Source organism: Littorina saxatilis, linkage group LG9 (genome assembly GCF_037325665.1).
Source record: "Littorina saxatilis isolate snail1 linkage group LG9, US_GU_Lsax_2.0, whole genome shotgun sequence".
Taxonomy (NCBI): domain Eukaryota; kingdom Metazoa; phylum Mollusca; class Gastropoda; order Littorinimorpha; family Littorinidae; genus Littorina; species Littorina saxatilis.
In genome coordinates, this window is record NC_090253.1 from 53,680,007 (window position 1) to 53,692,937 (window position 12,931).

At 38.5% G+C, this 12,931-nt stretch overlaps 2 protein-coding genes across 6 annotated transcripts in view; one reads left to right on the forward strand and one right to left on the reverse strand.

Annotated features, from left to right (window-relative positions):
- The window catches only part of LOC138976489 (transcription intermediary factor 1-beta-like), a 433,321-nt gene that overhangs the window by 223,694 nt on the left and 196,696 nt on the right, over nucleotides 1-12,931 (forward strand). The gene's annotated exons all lie outside the window — the stretch shown is intronic.
- On the reverse strand, nucleotides 1,447-12,615 carry LOC138976498 (uncharacterized). 4 transcript variants are annotated; one of them, XR_011459025.1, is made up of 8 exons: nucleotides 11,973-12,154; nucleotides 9,321-9,395; nucleotides 8,615-8,755; nucleotides 8,134-8,208; nucleotides 5,894-6,042; nucleotides 4,325-4,474; nucleotides 3,180-3,255; nucleotides 1,447-2,045 (listed from the first exon to the last, which is right to left on the reverse strand). XR_011459025.1 is itself a non-coding variant. In XM_070349372.1 (8 exons), the coding sequence occupies exons 3-5, from the start codon at nucleotides 8,747-8,749 to the stop codon at nucleotides 5,903-5,905; spliced, it is 336 nt and encodes a 111-aa protein (XP_070205473.1). In that variant the 5' UTR covers nucleotides 8,750-8,755; nucleotides 9,321-9,395; nucleotides 12,601-12,615; the 3' UTR covers nucleotides 1,447-2,045; nucleotides 3,180-3,255; nucleotides 4,325-4,474; nucleotides 5,894-5,902. The 4 variants fall into 4 exon arrangements, 3 of the variants coding, with proteins under 3 accessions (XP_070205473.1, XP_070205474.1, XP_070205471.1); XM_070349372.1 differs by lacking the exon at nucleotides 11,973-12,154 and adding an exon at nucleotides 12,601-12,615 and having other exon boundaries at nucleotides 8,629-8,755; XM_070349373.1 differs by having other exon boundaries at nucleotides 5,872-6,042; nucleotides 8,629-8,755; nucleotides 11,973-12,205.

Sequence of the window (12,931 nt, forward strand, 5' to 3'; positions counted from 1 at the left end):
AAACTAAATCGCATATTCCATTGGAAATTGTATTTCAACAAGAACTTGCGCTACGAAAGGTGTATCCCCATTGTCCTTAGCTAGATTGCTGTTGAATTAAAAAGTAATTTAATGGAAATGTAACCTGTAATGCAAAAGAAAACAAAATTAAAATTTCATTGAAGAAAAAAAAAAAAAGACCAATGAAGAAGGATATGCTCACCGCCCAAAAAGAAAGAAAAAAAAGAAAACAAAGAAAAAAAAAGACGAAAGAGGCAAAAAAGACGGTTTGAAGCAACCTTGCATGCAACTGAGGTCAAAAAAAAAATAAATAAAAAAAAATAAAAAATAAAAATAAAATAAAAATTTAAAAAAAAACCCAACCCTAAACCCTAACCCATGGGTCGTTCGGTCAAAGGGTCGCATTTTTTAAGTCCAAGATTGGCGCATGCGCTTTGACCGCATTGAGAGGGATTGTTCAGCAGAGTTTTTAGTTCGTGACACCGGCTACGCTTGTTTTGTGCAGTTCAAAATAAGCTTAGGGAGAGCGTGCAGCTTCCCGACCTAGCAGATCCCACCCCGACCAAACCACGCTCATGGAGATCCTCCCACGTTGGGCCCACGATTGGCCACGCTCTCGGATACTTTTCCAGCATAGTAGAAGCGGCGTCTATTATTATTATTATTGTGATCATTTTTATGCGCCTAATCTAGATATAGCCCTAGGCGCTTACATATTAATTTCTGCCGTTTGAAATGGAATTTTTTACAGACAGACATTTTTTACACACAATATATAACGCATTCACATCGGCCAGTAAAGCTCAGTAGCCTATCAGGCGAGCATTCACCTTTCACGGCCTTTATTCCAAGTCAAACGGGTATTTGGTGGACATTTTTATCTATGCCTATACAATTTTGCCAGGAAAGACCCTTTTGTCAATCGTGGGATCTTTAACGTGCACACCCCAATGTAGTGTACACGAAGAGACCTCGGTTTTTCGTCTCATCCGAAAGACTAGCACTTGAACCCACCACCTACCCAGGCAGCAGAGAAATATGCCTAGCATATGACAAACATATGACATGGCATGTGGAAATCATATAGTAAAGCCATATGTCAGTCATAGATAAATTGCAAATGGTTTTGGAATGGCTACCATATGGTTTTTAGGTGTAAATGACATGTCAAAAACACTAGTTTGCCACATCACAAGTGACATTGTCATATGGAAACCTCATTTACACCACATTACAAGTGACACTGACATATGAAAATCATTTGTTTGCCATATCACAAATGACATTGGCATATGCAAATTACATGGTTGCCATGAAACAAATGATATTGTTTGCTATATGTCATATGTTTACTGTATGAATGACATGTCTTCGTCATATGTTTGACCGATACTTCGAACCTCACAGACACACACTCAATCACATTTTCACAACAAAAGACAAAACAACAGTCTGAAGATCATACTTTATATTCAATATCATAATAATAAGCCAACTTGTATCTTTTCTCCATAAGGAATCAATGAAACAAAGTCACAGCAGGAATAATACTCCCAAGTCAGCCAAACACACACACATTAAGGGAAAAAAAAGGCTTTAAAGTATAGTTTAAAAAACTAAAACAAAAAAAGTACCCGCAACTCTCCTCCAAAAAGGCTCTGTAGTGAACCCATGACTATCGCATCACTTCAGGGTTGGACCTTGAGTGTGTGTGGTGAATAACCATCGCAGCACTGGGAATATAATCTCTGCAGTATGATTTAAAGACAAGTTCTGGATTGAGAAGAATTAATCTGCTTTAAATTTTGGTTTCAGGATCATATGTTATCTTAAGATAATCAGTCCTACACTCTGAATGTGGGTCAAGGTTTGTCACTCTTCAGCTTTCTGGATGATGCACAGGGGTGGTGTCTTGGACAGAACTTCTCCCCCATCGCCAGAGTTTAGCACCACCGACTGTGCCGAAACAGATATCCCTGATCACGAAGATGTGTGAGCTTGATCGGCTGACATCTTGCAAGACTTTGTTACATGAGGCATGGTACCTGGAAAAAAAAGAGAAAAAATAGAACCTGATAGAATGAAGTGTAGCCAGAGGAAAATGTTTACCATTTGACAGTGTAAAATTGTATGACTGGAGGACACTACATTCTTTAACAGAGATTTTTCGCAGACTTTTTTTTATCGCCGCTTACTGATTGGTTAGCTATAGCCAAACTAACGCCAAACTGCTCTTATCGCATTACTGATTTGGAGGTAGCTCCGATAGCCCCGATAGCTGCACTGGCCTTCAAGGTCTGACAAGAATCGTCGCTTAAAACAAGTTTGAGCGTTTGCGCTGTTCACAAGGGCAGCAATTTTGATCTAAAATTGTTTTAAAGTAGGGGGAAAGTTGGTACAAAGTCTGCCATGTGAATTTGAGAGAATTTGACAGTTAAGGTTCATAGAGACTGGTCCATTATGTTTTCTCAAATTACTGGGCATAACTCTCACACACACACACACACAAAGAAAAAAAGGTGAAAAGGGTAGGAACGAGCTTACAGCCACTCAAAAACTGCACTGCAAGGAGTTGAAATAAATTGATGAATAATCACACCGACACAAAACTATATCCCTGCCTAGATTTTCAGATCATCTAAAAACATTTAAGTGCTGTTCACATGACAGACGAACAAACAACTTTCCCCCAACTCGAAGTCGTTTGAAAATACCTCCTGGTTTGTCGGCAAAAAGTCAGCCAATTAAGGTAAGACTTAGCAGCGACTCCAAAAACTGCTGGACTTGGCCGTGGAATAACAAAGATATTCCGCAGACTTTTCTTATCGCCGCTTACTGATTGGTTAGCTATATCAAAACTATAGCCAAACTGCTCTTACTGCATTAGGAGGTAGCTCCGATAGCTGCACTGGTATTCAAAGTCGGACAAGAATCGTCGCTTAAAACAAGTTTGAGCGTTTTTGCTGTTCACAAGGGAAGCAATTTTGATTTGATTTGGCGCTGACTAAAATTGTTTCAAAGTAGGGGGAAAGTTGGTACAAAGTCTGCCATGTAAACAAAACTTAAGTCACAACCTGACTCACCAAAGAAAAGAAAAATGAGGTTGGCCGGTGAGAGAGAGAAATGTTGAAGTTGAACAGTTATTGATTTATAAGGCAAAGTGATGAATGGTTACTTACCTCAACTCAAAAAGCAAGGTCTTGTTTGTAGTTCAGAGTATGTTTGACCTGACCGAAGCTGTTCATTAATGCCACTCTGAAAAAATATCACAGAAATAATTAATGCTTGATGAAGACATATATGCAATTGCAAAAAACTCTTACCAAAAAAACCCATTCAGGTTACAGAACTAAAAATAAATCCTCTGAATAATAAAACTGAGAAAATTGAGCCTATTACTATGAGTATGGCTGGGGGACACTACATTCTTTTACATTTGATATTTTTTAAATTAATAAAATCTTCGAGAGAATTTGACAGTTAAGGTTCATAGAGACTGGTCCATTATGTTTTCTCAAATTACGGGGCATAACTCTCACACACACACAAAGAAAAAAGGTGAAAAGGGTAGGAACGAGCTTACAGCCACTCAAAAACTGCACTGAAAGGAGTTGAAATAAATTGATGAATAATCACACCGACACAAAACTATATCCCTGCCTAGATTTTCAGATCATCTGAAAACATTTAAGCGCTGTTCACATGACAGACGAGCAAACAACTTTCCCCCGACTCGAAGTCGTTTGAAAATACCTCCTGGTTTGTCGGCAAAAAGTCAGCCATGGGAACGGCTCCAGCAATTTAGAAAAGGTAAGATTAAGCAGCGACTCCAAAAACTGCTGAACTTGGCTGTGGAATAACAAAGATATTCCGCAGACTTTTCTTATCGCCACTTACTGATTGGTTAGCTATATCAAAACTATCGCCAAACTGCTCTTACTGCATTAGGAGGTAGCTCCGATAGCTGCACTGGCCTTCAAAGTCGGACAAGAATCGTGGCTTAAAACAAGTTTGAGCGTTTTTGCTGTTCACAAGGGAAGCAATTTTGATTTGATTTGGCGCTGACTAAAATTGTTTCAAAGTAGGGGGAAAGTTGCCATGTGAACAAAACTTAAGTCACAACCTGACTCACCAAAGAGAAAATTAAAAATTGATTGATGCATTTGTTCCCCTAAAACACTACAACATGTATTTAAAAAAAATCTATTTTCATTACTTACAAAAGGTTCTAAAAAAAAAAGCCAAAAAAGCCAAATTCACAAAACAAAAAGACCCTGACACATGTGTCACTATCAATGACGCATTTGTTGCTATCTAGCCATACCTGTTAATCTTCACCTGGCTGCAGGAGCGAAACCACAGTCTGCGTTAGCGGCATCTGTGGCGGTGTTGTCTGTTGAGGGCTGAGGTCACTGTCCATCTCAGCTTTCTTCAAACAAGCACTCTCCTCTGTCAATGTCATACTCATGGCTTTCTGAAAAATAAATCCTTGAAATTAATTAGGAACACATTGAATCACAAGCCTCACTCACTGTCACAACAAAAACAAAATTGGAACATATATTAGCATAGATCTCGATTTCACTAAATACTTTCTCTCTGATGTATTTCATTGTTTTATGCTTCTCCAAATATTTGAAATTAAATGTTGCCAAAGCACACACTAACACAGCCCTCTCTAGTTTGATGCATGCCTGGGGAACAGACACGGAATATTCCACATTCCAAATAAAATGATTTAAAACAAAAACAGGTATGAAGAGCCCATAAGGGAAATCTAGTAGTTGTAAGACATGTAGTACAACTACAACTTACATACAACCAACCGCAAAATGCACTCTTTTTTGTGAACAATGTGCTGGAAATGCTGAACTTTACAAAAAGAATCATATTCTTTCATAAATACTCATTTGCTGAGGATTCGGTATGATACTTTGACCTGACAAGCTCGCTGTGGCTGTCCTGTTCGACACGCCAGACGATTCATGCTTTTCTTTGTGTTTTTCTAGCCCTTAGACTTTCTCTGTGGAATTGGGATTTTTTTGTGCACACTGTGCTGGAAATGCTCAACTTCCTTTTAAAATCATGTTCTTACACAAATACTAATTCTAAAGATTACAGGGGATGATCAAAAAAGCATTATGTACGTAATTGCACTGGCTGACCGACTATTAGGGTTTAAAAATTTCTCAGACCGGCTGGCCTACATTGGGATAGTAATTGATAATATGCTGAGGATATGGTATGATACTTTGACTTGACAAGCCCGCTGTGGCTATCTTCTTCGACACGCCAGCATTGGGTTTGTCTCCTCAAAGTACTGAGTGGCAATTATGATTGACACAGAGGATGCATCCTTGCCTTCTAGTTTTCCTAGCCCTGAGACTTTCCCTACAAACTTAGGATATTTTTTGTGCACCATGTGCATGAAATACTGAACTTTCTTTTAATACCATATTCTTTCATATATACTGATTCTGAAGATGACAATAGATGATCAAAAAGGCATTCTGAATGTAATTGCACCGACTGACCGCCTAGCAGTTTAACATCCTCTGAGAACTAGAGATCTTTTGTGTGCACAAGTGCGCTGGTTATGCCTAACTCTCTGTTAAAATCATATTTTAATACAAATAGTGATTCTGAAGATTACAGTAGATGAGTAAAGAGGCATTCTGCATGCACCCACACTAACAAATATAGAGATTACCTGGCTATTGTTTTGTATTTTATGCGTGCGTTTTCACAAAACTGGCTTAAAAAAACCCCTTCTCTTCAGAGACGGATGTCTTACCCTGTAATAGTAACTACTGGTTTGAAATTGGAGGCAAAGTTCTGAATAATTCATAGACAAACTGTATAACAAATTACACTCTAGGCAGCCGTAGCTTACTGCATGTTCCTACAAATGCTCCTGATTAGCGTTCCCTTGAAGACCAGGCAGCTGTGGCATCTGCCTATCCCGTTGCGATGTCAGCCATAAGGCCAGGGCCGCGTCCAGCTCCTGTTCTGTGGCATTGGCGAATGTACGTCTGACTGCAGCTGCAAACAGAAAGATAAAGAAACATAACCAACCAAATCAGAGGAATGAAGCCGGCTGTCCAATTATGGACGATCCACAACATGGGAGGTCCCTAGTTTCTGACATAGCTGATCACATGCGCATAGGACTGGAGGTTTTCAAAATGTCCCGTCCACAGTGCCGTCAACTTTCACAAAAAGCTGGATATGCTGTCATCAAAGACAGGTTAGGCCAAACAAAAATATACATTGGTGTAGGGTAATGTGACCAAAAAAGATAAGTGTCGGTAGGTCGGCTTTTTTTTTTATATAATTTAAAAAAAAAGAATATTTAGTTGAGTTTTAAAAGGAGGCTACTTTCCATAAGTTGGAATCACATGGGCGATTCCATCGTGAGATTTATTCCCCCAATCCGATCGGGGGCCGATCACAGATCAAATCGTAGGCCATTGACCCGTCACACGATGAACGATTGACGAAAGATAACTCAACGCGACCGGGGCAGAAGTGACGTATCACAGTGAATATTGCAAACGCGCTACACGCGAGCAGACGCTAATGTTCGAACATCGCACTACCTTTCCGAAAAATACCTTTCAGCATTATGCCATTGCGAGAAATTAAGTTCACAGACAGTTGCAAGAGTAAGAAACTGTTCTTCCAAAAAGTTTTGAATTGAAGTGAAAGAAAGGGGAAAAATGAAGATTTTGGGTGTGGTTTTTTTGCCAAATTTTTCTAAGTCCAAAAAAGGTGAGAAATATTCATAACAAATTCAGTTTTGGGTCTTTTTCAAATCTGTTTGATGCATGTTTTCTGTGACCATTGTGGCTATGCACTGACACACAAAAAAGTGGAGAAAGGGGAGAAATGAAGATTTTTTATACTACACAAGTCAGGGATTAGGGTTACATGTTTACATGTACATTGTCAAGAGGTCAAAACAAATTTTAAAAGCTGTTGGACACTGCACTAGTGTTGCTCTAATCAAGGCGAGTCTGGAACAATAGGTCCACCCCACCAAAAAGTCAACATGGAATTAGTTATGATTTTTTTAGCCTTCTTGCTTGGGTACGGCCAAGTCAAAAAGGTAAGAGGGGTTACAAATAGTCATAACAAGTTCAGTTTGGGGTCTTTTTCAAATCTGTTTGATGCATCTTGTCTGTGACCATTGTGGCTATGCACACAAAGTCAAAGAAGTGCAGAAAGGTGACAAATGAAGATTTTTCCTTCTTACAAGACAATGTGTGATTTGGCACATTTTGCCTCAGTCTTTATCAAGAGCCTGTCTAACCCACTTTGAAGCTGTTGGAGACTGCAGTAGTGTTTCTTACATCAAGGCGGGTGCACAATGGTGCATTTCTACCCCCCCCCCTCCCCCTGATGTTCACTTTAATATCAATCAATCAATAGATATTCAGTCACAGTTTAACTAACTCATTCACCCTCATCACTCACTCATCCATCCATCACAACAACAATCAATCAATCAATATGAAGCTTATATAGCGCGTATTCCGTGGGTACAGTTCTAAGCGCTTGTCGAAGAGTTGTCAACACAGGACTAACAAAGAAACTACACTGTTTGATGCACACACTGCCTGCATTCCGCACTGGGAAGCCGCTTCGCTTCGCAACAACAACACTGAAAACTATATAATATAATTTAGAAACAATAAAGGTAAGACTTAGCAGCGACTACAAAAGCTGCTGGACTTGGCCGTGGAATAAAAAAGATATAATTCCGCAGACTTTTCTTATCGCCGCTTACTGATTGGTTAGCTATAGAGTCAAACTATAGCCAAACTGCTTTTGTCGCATTAGGAGGTAGCTCCAATAGCTGCACTGGCCTACAAAGTCTGACAAGAATCGTTGCTAAAAACAAGTTTGACAGTTTGCGCTGTGTACATCACAAGGGTAGCACTTTTGATTTGATTTGGCGCTGACTAAAATTGATTCAAAGTATGGGGAAAGTTGGTACAAAGTCTGCCATGTCAACAAAAGTCACAACTTGACTCACCAAAGAGAAAATAAAAAATTGAGGTTGGGAGAGAGAAATCTTGAAGTTGAACGGTTACTGATTTATGAGGCAGAGCGATATGAATGATTACTTACCTCGGCTCAATACGCAAGGTCTTGTTTGTAGTTCAGAGTATGTTTGACCTGACTGAAGCTGTTCATTACCGCCACCTTGAAAAAATATCACAGAAATAGTTAACATTTGATGAAGATGCAATTTACATTTGAGGGATGACATTTTTTTTAAATGAAGACAGAAAAAAGTCTTTAAAAAGTCCACACTTGTTCATCGATGAAAAACACACATGCCTGGGTAATTTGAAAATAAAAAAATAAAGCAATCATCAACATACCACCCTGTTTTTCCTCTTTACTGAAAACAATGCATTTGTTTCCCTAAACCAGTAAAAAAAAAATTAAAAAAAATTAAATAAAAGTGACACTGACACATCTGCTTTCATTACTTTAAAAAGGTTCTACAAAAGAATAAAAGACAAAATAAGCCAAATTCATAAAACAAAAAGACCCTGACAAATGTGTCGCTGTCAACGATGCATTTGTTGCTATCGAGATATACCTGTACATCTTCACCTGGCCGCAGTAGCGAAACCACAGTCTGCGTTAGCGGCATCTGTGGCGATGTTGTCTGTTGAGGGCTGAGGTCACTGTCCATCTCAGCTTTCTTCAAGTTCAAACACACTGTCATAATCATGGCTTTCTGAAAAATAAAGCCTTGAAATTAATTAGGAACACAATGATTCATCATTTACAAGCCTCAAAGTCACACTAACAACAATAACAAAATTGGAATGTATAATATAATTTAGAAACAATAAAGGTAAGACTTAGCAGCGACTACAAAAGCTGCTGGACTTGGCCGTGGAATAAAAAAGATATAATTCCGCAGACTTTTCTTATCGCCGCTTACTGATTGGTTAGCTATAGAGTCAAACTATAGCCAGACTGCTTTTGTCGCATTAGGAGGTAGCTCCAATAGCTGCACTGGCCTACAAAGTCTGACAAGAATCGTTGCTTAAAACAAGTTTGACAGTTTGCGCTGTTTAGCAGTTTACATCACAAGGGTAGCACTTTTGATTTGATTTGGCGCTGACTAAAATTGTTTCAAAGTAGGGGGAAAGTTGGTACAAAGTCTGCCATGCAAAACAAAATTCACAACCTGACTCACCAAAGAGAAAACAAAAAATTGAGGTTGGGAGAGAGAGAAATCTTGAAGTTGAACGGTTATTGATTCATGATGCAGAGCGATATGAATGGTTACTTACCTCGGCTCAATACGCAAGGTCCTGTTTGTAGTTCAGAGTATGTTTGAACTGACCGAAGCTGTTCAGTACCGCCACCTTGAAAAAATATCACAGAAATAGTTAACACTTGATGAAGATGCAATTTACATTTAAAATAATAATAATAATGGTGATTTCTATAGCGCTTTCGAACACACAAAGCGCTTTACAAAAGCAATAACAACATCATTACCAGAATGACGCAATTGACGGAATAGAACACAATCATAAACACTTTACAACAAAAACCAAAAACAAAACATAAATGTTACAAAAATCCAGAGGCTCTTACAGGAACGAACTCCCAGTATACACAACAATTATAATGCACACACACACACACACACACACACACACACACACACACACACACACACCCACACATGTCCACACACACGCACACACACACACACACACACAGTAAACATTGTTCATCCGAAAGTGCACATTCACAGGGTCGCGACAACTACATCGTCATAGAATGCTTCTCTGAAGAGGTGAGTCTTGAGATTTGCTTTGAACGAAGGCAGAGATGGACTGAGACGTAGAGACAAAGGGAGTTTGTTCCAGATATGATCAGCTGCGACTGAAAGACAGCGGCCACCATGATCGTCCCTCTGATACTTAGGAGCTTTGACAAATTTATTTTGGGAGGCAGAGCGGACAACCCTTTCAGGATTGTTTTTCTGCACTAGATCGGACAGGTACTGTGGAGCCGTGCCCGCGGCAATTTGATAGAATATGCAGCAGATCTTGTATTTAATTCTTTGTTCGACTGGAAGCCAATGTAGCTGTTTGAGTAGAGGCGTGACGCTTTGTTTCATAGGTGTTCGAAACACGAGTCTAGCGGCAGCGTTCTGGACTAGTTGCAGGGGCTTGGTGACAGATTTGGGACATTCAGCAAGCAGTGAATTACAGTAGTCTAATCTAGAGAGTATGCCGGAACAGACTAGTCTTTTGGTTGCGTCTTCAGTAAGGTACTGTCGAATGGAACCTATACGCCGGATCTCCATTCGCGCTGCTTTACATGTTTGGACTACATGCTGTTTCATGCTAAGATCTTTGTCAAAAAAGACTCCGAGATCACGGGATGTATCCGAGAACTTGATGTCAATATTGTTCAAAGAGATGGCCTGTGGGAGTTCTGAAATAGACTTAGCATGGGTAGGGGTAGAGTATGAAAAACGCATGGCTTCAGTTTTGTCGTCATTTAGTTTGAGTTTGTTCTCTTCCATCCATGCCCCGACATCTCTCACACACTCTTGTAGCGACAGAACCAAATCTGGGTACTTGTCATGTGATGCGGAATGATTGATCTGCGTATCATCTGCGAAGATTTCGTGTAGCACACAATGATTCTCTATGAGAGTTGTCAGCGGTGCTGTGTACATAATGAACAGCACCGGGCCTAACACAGAACCTTGAGGAACACCAAACACAAGAGAGGTTTCAGCAGATTGTTGGCCATCGATCAGAACAAACTGTTTCCTGTCTGAGAGATAATTTTGAATCCAAGAGAGAGCCATCTCGCTAATGCCAAAGTAGTGCTCTAGACGATATAAGAGAATGTCATGGTCTATCGTATCAAAAGCCGCAGACAGATCTAAAAGCAAGAGGACGGATGTTTTGTCCTGGTCTAGAGCGGTCAGAAGGTCATTCAAAATACGAAGAAGAGCCGTTTCCGTGCTGTGCCGTGGTCGATAGGCTGACTGGTGGGCACTAAGAAGGTTGTGGGATGAGAGATGTGAGGCAAGCTGTCGGAGAACAAGTTTTTCGAGAATTTTCGATAGAAAAGGAAGGTTTGAGACGGGTCTATAGTTTTTCAACTCGTTGATGGATGACATTTTTTTAAATGAAGACAGAAAAAAAATCTTTAAAAAGTCCACACTTGTTCATATCATCAATGAAAACAAAATTGGAATGTATATCAGTAGATTAGAAACCAGAAGTTTACCAAGAGACAGGAAGCTGATAAATGTTAAAACAGAATGTAAAAACTACCATGTAATTCGCAGGTTACATACATTTGTTTACTTCAACAAAAAATCGGGTTGATTGAATCTAATTCGCAGGTTACATACATTTGTTTACTTCAACAAAAAATCGGGTTGATTGAATTTTGTCATCGTGTGTAATGTAGATCAGCTCGCGAATAAAATATATTATTCAATCACTATCAATATCATGAATATGAAAAGCAGAGTCTCGTCTACTTGTGAACAATGTTTCAAACTGATTGGATTATATTTGAAGCGAACGGGTAAGACATCAGACATGTGTTGTAATTTAGCAACCTCCCCGATTTTTGTTATGTGACCAGCGAATACCGGACTCGGAGCATTTTCACACTTTTACTGTTTTAGTTTTACAACTTCTATTCTAAAAAACAAACCACAACATCAATCAACATCATGTTTTTGGAAAAGTTAGTTGACTCAAACCTCGTTCAGAAAAAAACAAACTTGGATGAATAGAACAGTGTTCTTCTACGCAAAAAATAAAATAAAATCGAGACTGTGATCGACTGTGAGTCCATCAGTCATCAAATTCGAAATGAAATTGTTCCATCAGTTAATTCACTTAGTACTTCGTGAGACAATCAATCTTTATTTTAGAATGAAAGACAAGGATTACCTTACATCCAATAAGCAACTCAAAATACAAGGCAGGAAGATAAAAGGGTGAAAAACGTCAAAACATGTGGCATAATAATCTAGCGCCAACCGGAAGTCAAGTGAGTTAATTAATTAACAAGGGAAATAACTGAAAGATATTGCTCTTTGCAGTTGTTATTGTCTCCCTTAAAACAAACGGCTCACTGAAATGAGTGTAAATGCTCAATTGACCAAAAAACAAAACTTCAGCAATTTTTTTCTACAAACAAATTTTTGTTTTATTTAAGGTTGGCAGTCTTTTTGATTTTGGATTTATTTTATCAAAAACAAAAAAAACAAAAAGGCTGAAAACAAATTTTATGATAAAAATTTAATAAAAATCCAATACATAAAATAAAAATATTTGATTAAAAATAAAATGTATTCTTTGAACCCAAACTGTCTGAAAATAACTTTAAAAATAACCGAATAAAGGTTTTAATGCAATTAAAATTCTAAATAAAAAAATGTCACCAAGAAGAATAACTAATTTTTATGTAAAAATGTCAAAATTAAATACAGGTAAAAAAAAGATTAAAAAAAGTGTTTTTATAAAGAACAAACATAAATGCACGGTATTAAATTAGGAAAACAAAGATTGCAATCACCTTTTCAAATAAGCGTGGTGAAATTGTTTCGACTGCGACAATCTGCGTAAAAGTTGACGAAATGTAAGGCGCGAATAGCGAAGGTGTCACGCATTCCAGTATGAAAAATAAAAATAAAACGCATGCAGGATCATGGTGGCTGGGGACGCTTGCCTTATAAAATATAGTCAAACTCAGACAGCAAACTTCGGCTGGTTGCAAAAAGTATCACATAGATTTTTTTGCAAAATAACAAATGACACAAACAAATTGCAAAAAAAAAAAAAAAAAAAAAATTTTTTTTTTTTTTACACACACTCAAAACCTTATTTGGAGGGTTTAGACGCACTCA

Coding starts and splice junctions, on each gene's coding strand:
- LOC138976498 (XM_070349372.1), bottom strand. CDS start 8,749: ATGATTATGACAGTGTGTTTGAACTTGAAGAAAGCTGAGATGGACAGT. Junction 8,209..8,628: donor GGTTTCGCTACTGCGGCCAG/GTGAAGATGTAC, acceptor TATTTTTTCAAG/GTGGCGGTAATGAACAGCTT. Junction 6,043..8,133: donor ACCTTGCGTATTGAGCCGAG/GTAAGTAATCAT, acceptor TTCTGTTTGCAG/CTGCAGTCAGACGTACATTC.